This window comes from Salmo salar, chromosome ssa14 (genome assembly GCF_905237065.1).
Source record: "Salmo salar chromosome ssa14, Ssal_v3.1, whole genome shotgun sequence".
NCBI lineage: Eukaryota > Metazoa > Chordata > Actinopteri > Salmoniformes > Salmonidae > Salmo > Salmo salar.
The window spans coordinates 44,138,834-44,151,992 of NC_059455.1; the positions used below are offsets into that span (position 1 = coordinate 44,138,834).

Here is a 13,159-nt window from a genome sequence, read left to right on the forward strand (position 1 = left end):
ATATTACTCCAGTGCTAGCCTCCCTACACTGGCTTCCTGTTAAGGCAAGGGCTGATTTCAAGGTTTTACTGCTAACCTACAAAGCATTACATGGGCTTGCTCCTACCCATCTTTCCGATTTGGTCCTGCCGTACATACCTACACGTACGCTACGGTCACAAGACGCAGGCCTCCTAATTGTCCCTAGAATTTCTAAGCAAACGGCTGGAGGTAGGGCTTTCTCCTATAGAGCTCAATTTTTATGGAATGGTCTGCCTACCAATGTGAGAGACGCAGACTCGGTCTCAACCTTTAAGTCTTTACTGAAGACTTATCTCTTCAGTAGGTCCTATGATTAAGTATAGTCTGGCCCAGGAGTGTGAAGGTGAACGGAAAGGCTGGAGCAACGAACCGCCCTTGCTGTCTCTGCCTTGCCGGTTCCCCTCTTTCCACTGGGATTCTCTGCCTCTAACCCTATTACAGGGGCTGAGTCACTGGCTTACTGGTGTTCTTCCATGCCGTCCACGGGAGGGGTGCGTCACTTGAGTGGGTTGAGTCACTGACGTGGTCTTCCTGTCTGGGTTGGCGCCCCCCTTTGGGTTGTGCCATGGCGGAGATCGCTGTGGGCTATACTCGGCCTTGTCTTAGGACGGTAAGTTGGTGGTTGGAGACATCCCTCTAGTGGTGTGGGGGCTGTGCTTTGGCAAAGTGGGTGGGGTTATATCCTGCCTGTTTGGCCCTGTCCGGGGGTATCATCGGATGGGGCCACAGTGTCTTCTGATCCCTCCTGTCTCAGCCTCCAGTATTTATGCTGCAGTAGTTTATGTGTCGGGGGGCTAGGGTCAGTCTGTTACATCTGGAGTATTTCTCGTCTTATCCGGTGTCCTGTGTGAATTTAAATATGCTCTCTCTAATTCTCTCTTTCTGTCTTTCTCTCGGAGGACCTGAGCCCTAGGACCATGCCTCAGGACTACCTGGTATGATGACTCCTTGCTGTCCCCAGTCCACCTGGCCGTGCTGCTGCTCCAGTTTCAACTGTTCTGCCTGCGGCTATGGAACCCTGACCTGTTCACCGGACGTGCTTGTTGCACCCTCGACAACTACTATGATTATTATTATTTGACCATGCTGGTCATTTATGAACATTTTAACATCTTGACCATGTTCTGTTATAATATCCACCCTGCACAGCCAGAAGAGGACTGGCCACCCCTCATAGCCTGGTTCCTCTCTAGGTTTCTTCCTAGGTTTTTGGCCTTCCTAGGGAGTTTTTCCTAGGGAGTTTTTCCTAGCCACCGTGCTTCTTTCACATGCTTTGCTTGCTGTTTGGGGTTTTAGGCTGGGTTTCTGTACAGCACTTTGATATATCAGCTGATGTACGAAGGGCTATATAAAAATAAATTTGATATCTTTCTAAAAACATAATTCCACGTTTGACATTATTGGGTAGTTTGTAAGCCAGTGACACAAAAATCTAAATTTAAAGGATTTTCAATTCAGGCTCTAACACAACATAGGAATAAATGAAGGGTTGTGAATGCTTTCTGAAGGTAATGTACATATACTGTACATGTTAGCGTAGACGGACAAAAGGCTCACATACACAGACCCTGAATCCTAAAATCAAACCCTACCTCCTAGGCAGTGTTGATTTTGGATTCAGGGAAAGGGCTAAAACTCCCCCCTCACTGGGAAATGCTTTCAGTTTTCACAACAATAAATATTTCTATGTGGGCAGTGATATTAGTTTGCAAACAACGACTAAAATTGAATTCCAACTGTCATAACACATTCAGCAGACAAACAGATAATTATATGACAAGCCTCTCCAGAGGAATTCTCTCCACATTCTTCACACTCCTCCTCACAACCTCGAACACACCAGAGAGGCTGTGACTGGTGTTTTGTTAACGACTGTAGTCCTTCAATAACACAAAAAGGGCCTTTTCAGTGTTTACTGGTAGTGGATCTAAATTTGTCAGTCAGTGGTTGATGTCCCACATGGCACCCTAATTCCCTACATAGGGTTCTGGTCAAAAGTAGTGCACTATGTAGGGAATTAGGGTGCCATTCGGGACACAGTGAGAGAGAGAGAGAGAGTCAGACTGGCCCAGGGGTCTAGACTAACTTCTTCCGCTGGTGCTACCAACTATTTCAGTTGATTGCGCCAGCACATTATTTGGCCGCACACATTTTTTATGATATTGACCTGTCCCATAATGCACCTGTATTCCATACAGACCCAGGCTAATAAATGACCAGCCATCTTTAAAATATGCAGGCCCTTGCAGGGCTTGACACTCAGGTAAATTTGCCCAGAGCGGGGCCTCCCGAGTAGAGCAGTGGTCTAAGGCACTGCATCGCAACGCTGGCTGTGCCACTATAGATTCTGGGTTCGAGTCCAAGCTCTGTCGCAGCCTGGACCTGACCCGGGAGACCTATGGGGCGGCGCACAATTGGTAAAGCGCCATCTGGGTTAGGGAAGGGTTTGGCCAGCAGGAATGTCCTTGTCCCATTGCGCACTAGCAACTCCTGTGGCGGGCCGGGCGTAGTGCACGCTGACACGGTCGCCGGGTGTACGGTGTTTCCTCCGACACAATGGTGTGGCTGGATTCCGGGTTAAGTGGGCATTGTGTGAAGAAGCAGTGCGGCTTGGTTGGGTCGTGTTTCGAGGACACACGGCTCTCGACCTTCGCCTCTCTCGAGTCCGTACGGGAGTTGCAGTGATGAGACAAGACTAATTACCAATTGGATACCACGAAATTGGGGAGAAAAAGGGTTAAAAAATAAAAATAAAATTATTTGCCAGGCGCACACTGGGCCAGCGCCAACTGAAAAGCTACTGGCCAGAATGAAAAATCATCTAGGAAAGTGGCTGATGCATCATTTAAATGTCATCTTTAAATTTACCGACTGAGCAATTCGACAGGTGGCTGGTGGACCCTTAATTGGGGAGGACGGGCTCATATTAATGGCTGGAATGGAATTAATGGGATGTATCAAACAAGTGGTTTCAACACCATTCCATTCACACTATTATGAGCAGTCCTCCCCTTGGCAGCCTCCTGTACTCCATACACAAATAACATTTTAATTTGACGATATCATATTTACAAATCAAATCTAATTGGTCACACACATTTAGTAGATGTTATTGCGGGTGTAGTGAAATGCTTGTGTTCCTAGCTCCAACAGTGCAGTGGTATCTAACAATTCACAAGAATTAACAAATCTAAAAGTAAAAGAATGGAATATATAAATATTAGGACGAGAAATGTCGGAGTGGCATTGACTAAAATACAGTAGAATTGAACACAGTATATACACATATGAAATGAGTAAAACAGTATGTAAACATTATTAAAGTGACCAGTGATTCCATGTCTATCTACAAAGGGGTAGCAGCCTCGAAGGTGCAGGGTTGAGTAACTGGATGGTAGCTGGCTGGTGATGGCTATATAACAGTCTGATGGCCTTGAGATAGATGCTGTTTTTCAGTCTCTCGGTCCCAGGTTTGATGCACCTGTACTGACCTCGCCTTTTGAATGATAGAGGGGTGAAAAGGCCGTGGCTCAGGTGGTTGTTGTCCTTGATGATATTTTTGGCCTTCCTGTGACATCGGGTGCTGTAGGTGGCCTGGAGGGCAGACAGTGTGCTCCCGGTGATGCGTTGGGCAGACCGCACCACCCTCTTATGACATTGCCCTGTTGGGTGAGGTTTATGACCACCCCCATAAATACCTTTCCCCCTTTTCTCTCCACTCTACAGAATGGACTCTTGGAAAGCCCTGTGTTACTACAGAGAGAGTATGGTAACATCAAAAGGTTGGGGAATGGAACAATACTTCCCTTTCTCAACCAGTTGAAAGTGTTCGTTGGTACTGATGTCAGATCAGTTGGTGTCTGGGACATATCTGATATGACAAACTGTATCTGGGAAAGTCTACACATTCTAGTAATCAGATTCACATGGAATTGTTGTGCAATTTAAAATGTTTAAATATGAAACTGTGAGAAGATGAAATGTAATTATAGCTTCTAAATGAGAGAATTGTTGTCATAAGTAAAGTTATGCTCACTCAGTGGCCACGCCCAAGTGAACAGACATTGGTTGGAGAGGGATGAAACGCGCCCTTCTCTTCCCCAGTACAAAAGCCCCCGTGACCCAATTCACATTAGACGAAGCAAACCCCAGCATGAGCTGTGGTTGTGTATGGCTGAACAACTACTAAGGAAATTTACATGAGACCAGATCATGTGGAGGTGACGATGAATTTCGACTAGACCAGCCAGAATACAGCACGAGCTGATTACGGCAACTTGGTATGAACTTTGAACTATTATTCACTAAAGAAGTAGTCATACATCCGAGACGTAGAGTTATCAGCTGCAGCTGTAAACGTACGTGGCCTAGGAAAGGACAGACAATCTCCTAAGATCGACAGGGTACTTTAACGTATCCGCTCTACAACACTACGACCAGAAAGATTCTTCAAAAGGAAGATGGCGATCTCTGCTGGGCAAACCAGTCTTCCATATTCAACCCATTTATCGAAGAGCAGCTCAGAGTAAATATATATCTTGCATTTTCCTTTTCTGAATGGGCGGTTATTAGAATGCATAAGATTGTCTTTATGGTAGCATAGCTTCTCAAGGTCCGATAGAGACCCAATCCCTTTGTCCCTCAGTCTTCCCGCTCTTTCATTCAAACCCAACCCCCTTCCTTTGTGTAACTAGCCGTCATATCGGATTAGTCCACTAGGGACTTTTCATGACATGATTAGTAATCAATGTATGATCTATCCTGTGTATATATATGTAACTGTGTGATTATTTAGGTATTTAGTAAATAAATAAGCCAATTTGTGTGTTGCTGATTCAACTTGTTAGCCAGGATTCGTGCAGATAACCAAGTACTTTACGACAATCAGAATGAGATGACGATTAATAATTGACTTATTGATAAAGATATTCAGATCTTTAAGAGAGTGGATTCAGGAGATAACCGCTCTATATAAATGAATGCTTCTGTGGTGCCCCAGGTTATTAATGGTTTAATTGTTGCATGGTTTAATTCAATCACATAATCAATTAAACGTTAGGTAATCAATTTGAAAAAAATAGCAACTCATAATTTAGTCACAGTCAGACGCGATTCTCTGGAGAGCCCTGCGGTTGCGGGCGATGCAGTTGCGGTGCAGAATGTTCTGTAATACATCTGTAAAAGTTTGTGAGGGTCTTAGGGGCCAAGCCGAATTTCTTCATGCTCCTGAGGTTGAAGAGGCGCTGTTGCACCTTCTTCACCACACTGTCTGTGGGTGGACCATTTCAGAATGTCAGGGATGTGTACACCGAGGAACTTGAAGCTTTCCACCTTCTCCACTGCGGTCACGTCGATGTGGATGTAATCCCTCTGCTGTTTCCTTAAGTCCAGCTCCTTCATTTTGTTGACATTGAGGGAGAGGTTATTTTCCTGGCACCACTCCACCAGGACCCTCCCCTCCTCCATGTAAGCCGTCTCATCATTGTTGGTAATCAGGCCTACTACTGTTGTGTCGTCTGCAAACTTGATGATTGAGTTGGAGGCGTGCGTGGCCACGCAGTCGTGGGTGAACTGGAAATGGGTCTAGGGTGAGTTAGAGGTGATATGATCCTTAACTAGCCTCTCAAAGCACTTCATGATGACAGTAGTGAGTGCTACAGGACGATAGTCATTTGGTTCAGTTACCTTTGCTTTCTTTGGTACAGGAACAATGGTGGACATCTTGAAGCATGTGGGGACAGCAGACTGCGATAGGGAGAGATTGAATATGTCTAAACACTCCAGCCAGCTGGTCTGAGGACGTGGCTAGGAATGCCATCTGGGACGGCAGTCTTGCGAGGGTTAACGCGTTTAAATGTCTTACGTCGGCCACGGAAAACGAGAGCCCACAGTCCTTGGGAGCGGGCCGCGTCGGTGGCACTGTGTTAGCCTCAAAGCGGGCGAAGTGGTTTAGCTTGTCTGGGAGCAAGATGGTGTCCGCGACATAGCTCGTTTTCCCTTTGTAATCTGTGATGGTCTGTAGACCCTGCCACATACGTCTCGTGTCTGAGCCGTTATTTTGCGACTCCACTTTGTCTCTGTACGGACATTTTGCCTGTTTGATTGCCTTACGGAGTGAATAACTACACTGTTTGTATTCTGCCATATTCCCAGTCACCTGGGATGGTTAAATGCTTTCAGTTTTGCACGAATGCTGCCATCTAGCCACGGTTTCTGGTTTGGGTAGGTTTTAATAGTCACAGTGGGAACAACATCCCCTATACACTTCCTGATGAACTAAGTCACCATGTCCGTGTATACGTCAATGATATTTTCATAGACTACCTGGAATATATCCCAGTTCGCGTGATCAAAACAATCTTGAAGCGTGGATTCCGATTGGTCAGACCAGCGTTGAATAGTCCTTAGCATGGGTACTTCCTGTTTGAGTTTCTGCCTATAGGAAGGGCGGAGCAAAATGGAGTCGTGATCTGACTTGCCGAAGGGAGGGTGGGGGAGGCCTTGTAGGCATCTTGAAAAAGGCGAGTAGCAGTGGTTTAGTGTTTTTCATAAGAGAGTACTACAGTCAATGTGTTGATAAAACTTCCATAGCCTTTTCCTCATATTTGCTTTACTAAAATCGTCAGCTACAATAAATGTGGCCTCAGGAGATGTGGTTTCCAGTTTGCATGTAGTCCAGTGTAGTTCCTTGAGGGCCGTCGGAGTATCGGAAGAATTCCTGGTCGCAATGCTGGTGAGTTAGCGCCACTCTGATATCCAAAAGTTATTTCCAGCTGTATGTAATAACACATTATTAGCCCAGAATGTTTTTTTGTAAGAAATAACACAAAATACTGCAAAGTTGCTTAGGAGCTAGAAGCAGAGCTGCCTTGTCTGTCAGCACCATCTTACACATTGATTGTTTGGAGGGAAAAAAATAAAACCTTTGCTCAATCTCGAAGAGGGTTTTATTGTTAGTGATTTTGAACATTCACTACAGTTGTAGGGCCCTATAAAATCAGTTTCATCTTTTGGTAATCTCCCTTTTCACAGTTTTTTTCCCCAGGTTTCCGAGTCGTCCTATTTTTTGCCCAGGTATTCACACAAAAAAAGAATTATTATAAAAATGTAAGTTCTAAGTTCACAACAATGCTTAAACCACATCAGGAGACTACTTTCAGGTCTGGGAACAATACAACAACACAGGTGGTTGCCCTTTAACTCAATTGAACGCCTAGCAAATGACCGCTGTGTTTGGCTAGCACTGTACAATTTAGGCTACATGTGATAGAGTTTGCAAAACAAATGCCATCCGATTGACAAATTATCACGATATAACTCTGCCAGGTTGGCCTACTTTGCAGTCAACATTTATTTGGGAAAGCCTTTAGAGATGTTCATTCAAAACAGCACATGACGACTGGATTGGGAATATCAAAGATTCAACCAAGACTTTGGACCGAACTTTTTGAATACCTGGCTTGCATACCCATTACTGTTGGAATAAAAAAAAAAAAAAGTACAATTGTTAACAAAAACGAACGCAACCAGCTACATTTATTTCACTGGCACCCTACGACCAATTAAAAAATATATATATTAAAAACAAAATGGTGTCACCATGTCAAAGGGCAGTGTGACATATGCGAGAGTTTGGGGTCGCAGTTTTGAGCCCTGCTGGCTGACTAGTTCTCTAACTATAGTTAACTGGGGACATACCAGACCATGTTGTTGACACTATAACAGTAGCCCTACTTGGCCACATTCTAAGGAGTTTGTTCAGAGGCCTGCCATCGGAACTCCCCACAGTCAGTAAATTCACATATATGAAGCAGACCACATTGTATTAGTTTTGTACTCGGAACTTTCCTGCGTGGGAAGAATGGATTTCTCTCCACTATAAATTTGCTGATGCATCACTGAATCTACCTACCAAAATAGGGGTCGAGGCTAGATGTTAGGGGCTGAGGCTAGGGGGTAGGAGTTGGTTTGATGCGGATCTTACCATGATTACAGATAATCCTAAATGAATCGTGAATAATGATGAGTGAGAAAGTTAGACTCACAAATATTATACCCCTGCAAAAATGATAACCTCTTATTGTATTGGTGAGAGGGTTCGCATGTCTTGGGGTTATGATCTTCGACTCTCTCACTCATCACGATTCATTCAGGATTATCTGTAATCATGGTAGCATTCACATTAACGTAGAAGTGTTTAGAAACATATTCTATTTCTTATTGACAATAAAGGTGACTCCAAAATGACAATACATTATTTACCATTCATTTCTATTGGGCACAATATCATCTGAAACCACCAAAACAAAACAGCAACTGCATCCAACAAATGTGTAGTCACAAGCTTGATGTAATCATTGCGTGCTAGGAATATGGGATGAAATACTAAACTTCTGACTACTTTAATACACAAATGAATTTGTCCCAATAATTTTGGTCCCCTAAAATGGGGTGGGACTAAAGTACAAAAAGTTCTGAAATGTCTAAATGGTTCACCCGATATGGATGAAAATACCATCAAATCTTCCCAAAATCCCCAGTGTTTTTTTATTTTTAAAGGCTAGTATCTCTAAATATATCTGGAATAAATAAGAAACTTAGAATCAAATTAACCAAACTAATTAAGCCTAAGGACTCGAGAGGGACATCAACAGCAAAATGAATATTTTAACAAAATAGACAAGAGTATTAAACAGATGTTCAGAAGAGTCAGGATCATATACAGTGTTAGTCAAAATAAAGAAGTTATAGGTTTGGTGAAAGAGCATATTGTCTAAGATCTTCTGAATCTGTAAATTAACCTCCTTCCATTAAGACTGGATTCTGTTACAGTCCCAAAATACATGCGAAGGTGCCAGTATCTGGTTGACATTTTGAAACGAATGAAGGCAAACCGGTGTAAACTAGGTTCTATGAAATAATTTAACATTTTAGATATTGTATGCTTATAGAGGTGGATTTGGGGGAAGACCCTTTCACAGATAGCAGTCCAGTCCTCATCACCAAATGCACTCAATGTCTCTCTTCCAAAATATGTCTCAATGTGTCAGATTAAATCCCTCCGAGCAGTAGAATTTGAAAAGTTTTTTCAACCACAGTAATTTGAAAACATAGTTTACCCACTTTTTAACTAGGCCTGTCAGTTAAGAACTAATTCTTATTCAGGGGCAGAGTGACAGTTTTTTTTTTTTTTTTACCTTGTCAGCTCGGGGATTCGTCCAAGTCCAACGCTCTAACCACTAGGCTACCTGCCGCCCCGCCCGATTTAAGGGCAATCGGTGACCAGAGTGATAAATGGTCTGGATTCTCTAAGTATGTCCTTGCATTTCTCCAAATTGAGTGTATTACATACTATAAAATGGTCAGATAAAGGCCTGCATTTTTTTCACAATTATTGATAAATGGTAAAGAACATAACGCCCATGGATGATATGCTGTAGATTCCATCCCAACCCGAAGTGAGTCACGTCTGTCTAGACACCAACAAGTGATTGATGTGAGCAGGCCAATGATATAGTAGAGCCCCCGCCTGAAATACTGTCTGCGAGGATGTGGCTTTCAGGCTCCTGCTATTATACCCGCAGAAAAAAAAAGAAAAAAAAAAAAAAACTCACTTTTGACCTGCATGAGAATACTGAGAAGTTCTGGAATATTTGGTCACCATTATGGTCATATGTAGAAAACCTCCCATAAATGCCACATAAATCTTACTGCTGTCTTTTTATTTTACAACTGCTCATTTTTCTATTATTTTGTGTATTTTTACTTAACTCCCAGGACTCTGTCTGTGTGGTACAGTTTGTTTTGTTGTCTGTGTAAAACCTGATCAAGTTTAAAAAAAAATTTTTTTTTTTATTGTTCAGAAAACTTGGGGCCAAATAAAAATCCCACACGGGCCAAATTCGGCCTGCGGGCCGCCAGTTGGAGAATCCTGGAGGAGGTGAGTCTAGGTGTCGTCAGTACCTGTCTGAGATAGAGGAAGAAGCTGGAGTATTGTCCGGCCTCAGGTAGGTAAGACAGGAACACTGTGATGCAGATGAGAAGCACCGTGGAATCCTGGCCCACCTTCCGCAGAGACTGGAGAGGGGACATAGAATAAATTAGATTCAGATAAATTTTGTTGTCAAACACAGATCGGTTGTCCTGTTCCTTAGAGATAGAGGCTCCCCTCAGGCAGAACGGTATTCAGCAAAATGACAGAATTCATAGTCACACCAACATTGTCTTGAATGGTCGTGTTAGGACTGATGCCCAACTGAGCAGTCTACTCAATGTATCCTCATTAGGCGCTGATGACGATTCCATCCAAAGAGCATTACCATGGCTTGAAAACGCAATGACAATTCTAAAGAATGCAAATAATTAGTAGGAAAACCTTTTGTCATCATTTTGATGTCACGAGATTGACTTTAGTTGCAGTATAACGTTGGCTAGCTAGCTTATATTGAGAGATTTGAGATAGCATTGCTAGCTATTTTGGACTAACGTTAGCTAACTTTGCTAGCTAATGACAACATTGCAGTGGTGTACAGTACCAAAGTAAAAGTACTACTTAAGTAGTTTTTGGGGATGTCTGTACTTTACTATTTATATTTGACAACTTTTACTGTACTAAATTCCTAAAGAAAATGATGTGAAGGGGAAGGGGTCAGCCTGCTCCTAGGAGGTAGTATACTACAGTACTATAATATTTTACTATATAGTATAGTACTCACAGCGAAGGGGTCAGCCTGCTCCCAGGAGATGGGTGCTCCCCAGGAGGCTGGTCTCATCTTCTCGGGCAACGACTCGGGGACGACCACCAGGATGAAAATTATGTCCAGCAGGGCGATGGCCGTAGCCAGTATCACTACCAGGGTGTCACCGTACGTCTCCGACAGGTACGCTCCAATGGCCGGGCTTGTCACTAGGCTGGCTGCAAAGGTAGCGGACACCTGAGGGGGGGGGGGGACAGTAGATAAAGGAGACAAAGGGGAGAGGAGAGAGAACGGTAGAGGGGAGGACAGGAGAAGAGGGAGAACTGGTGTCATTCTAAAATCAGGAGTATGTATACATCTCGTTCAAAAGTCTGGGGTCACTTAGAAACGTCCTTGTTTTTGAAAGAAAAGCCAAAAAATGTGTCCATTAAAATATCAAATTGATCAGAAATACAGTGCAGACATTGTTAATGTTGTAAATGACTATTGTAGCTGGAAACGGCAGATTTTTTATGGAATATCTAAATAGGCGTACAGAGGCCCGTTATCAGCAACCATCACTCCTGTGTTCCAATGGCACGTTGTGTTAGCTAATTCAAGTTTATCATTTTAAAAAGGCCAATTGATCATTAGAAAACCCTTTTGCATTTATGTTAGCACAGCTGAAAACTGTTGTGCTAATTAAAGAAGCAATAAAATTTGTTTTTTTTATTATTATTTTTTAAACTGGCCTTTAGACTAGTTGAGTATCTGGAGCATCAGCATTTGTGGATTCGATTACAGGCTCAAAATGGCCAAAAACAAAGACCTTTCTTCTGAAACTCGTCAGCCTATTCTTGTTCTGAGAAATGAAGGCTATTTCATGCGAGAAATTGCCAAGAAACGGAACATCTCGTACAACGCTGTGTACTACTCCCTTCACAGAACAGCGCAAACTGGCCTCTAACCAGAATAGAAAGAGTGGGAGGCCCCGGTGCACAACTGAGCAAGAGGACAAGTACATTAGTGTCTAGTTTGAGAAACAGACGCCTCACAAGTCCTCAACTGGCAGCTTCATTAACTAGTACCCGCAAAACACCAGTCTCAACGTGAACAGTGAAGAGGAGAATCCGGGATGCTGGCCTCCAAGGCAGAGTTCCTCTGTCCAGTGTCGGTGTTCTTTGGCACATCTTAATCTTTTCTTTTTATTGGCCAGTCTGAGATATGGCTTTTTCTTTGCAACTCTGCCTAGAAAGCCAGCATCCCGGAGTCACATATATATAAAACAGCAAAAATAACACTTATAGGATGTCCATCTAGGTTGTTATTTAGTTTCCCTCCTCACCAAACCGTAGGCTGTGCTCCTCTCGTGTTCTGCCGTGATGTCCGCCACATACGCAAAGATCACAGAGAAGGTGACGGCAAACACACCAGACATAGAAATGACTGCAAAGTACCACCTGAAGAGAGGACGGGAAGGAGGTGAATGGAGGGAGGAGAAGAGATGAGTCAGGTGATATGTTAGCAAGTCTGTATATCTCTATTGTGACTGTGTATACCACTACAGTGGAGGTCCTGTTGAACCACAGGGAAATGACCGATACGGGGGCAGCGATACGGCGGCAGCAGCAATAGGGGGCCAGCTGCTTAATCTACTCTAGAACTTAAAGCTGCAATATGTAACTTTTTGGACACACCCAATGCACATAGAAGTGTGTTATAGATCTGTCAGTCACATTGAAAGCAAGTCTAAGAAGTGGTAGATCTGTTCTATGTGCGCTGTTTCTATGCTTCCCTTCGTGTGCATTTTACTTTCGGTTTTGTACACCAGCTTCAAACAGCTTAAAATACAATTGTTTTGGTTATGAAAATGTATTTCACAGCGGTTTTGGATGGTACAATGATTCTCTACAGGGGTACTCAACGCTTACCCTACGAGGTCCGGAGGCTGCGGTTTTCTGCTCTACCTGATAATTAACTGCACACACCTGGTGTCCCAGGTCTAAAATCAGTCCCTAATTAGAGGGAAACAATTAACAAAAATGCAGTGGAACTGGCTTGGATGTCCAGAGTTGAGTTTGAAGGCCCTATACTACACTTGCTTGTTTTTTGTCAAACTGAAATTAGAACTATTAGAACTGTAGCAACCAGGAAATGGCGGCGTGATTTCTGCACAGTGCATCTTTAAAACACCTTCATGTCTCTACACACTTGAAGTTGACCATGCTTTTTTATTCATCTGGCTCTGCACAATCACAGCCCATAGAGATGAAGAGTGTGTGTGTGTTCTCACCATGGGCTGATCTTCATGAGGGGGATGGGGGCGCAGGTGAAAAAGACTGTTAGCAGCAGGAAGGACTTCCTACCCCATACATCTGATAGCGCACCAATCAGAGGCGCACTCAGGAACGACAAAATACCCTAGGGGAGGGAGGGAGGGAGAGAGGGGAATGAGACCTTGG

General features: G+C 43.5%; 1 protein-coding gene across 1 annotated transcript in view; it reads right to left on the bottom strand.

Moving 5' to 3' along the window:
- LOC106569615 (hippocampus abundant transcript 1 protein) overlaps positions 1 to 13,159 on the bottom strand; it is a 47,143-nt gene that overhangs the window by 18,744 nt on the left and 15,240 nt on the right. The window contains exons 4-7 of the mRNA XM_014141157.2: positions 12,991 to 13,118; positions 12,043 to 12,157; positions 10,737 to 10,955; positions 9,985 to 10,098 (exon numbers count right to left, since the gene is read on the bottom strand). Coding sequence (XP_013996632.1) covers positions 9,985 to 10,098; positions 10,737 to 10,955; positions 12,043 to 12,157; positions 12,991 to 13,118 — 576 coding nt within the window. The remainder of the gene's footprint in view (positions 1 to 9,984; positions 10,099 to 10,736; positions 10,956 to 12,042; positions 12,158 to 12,990; positions 13,119 to 13,159) is intronic.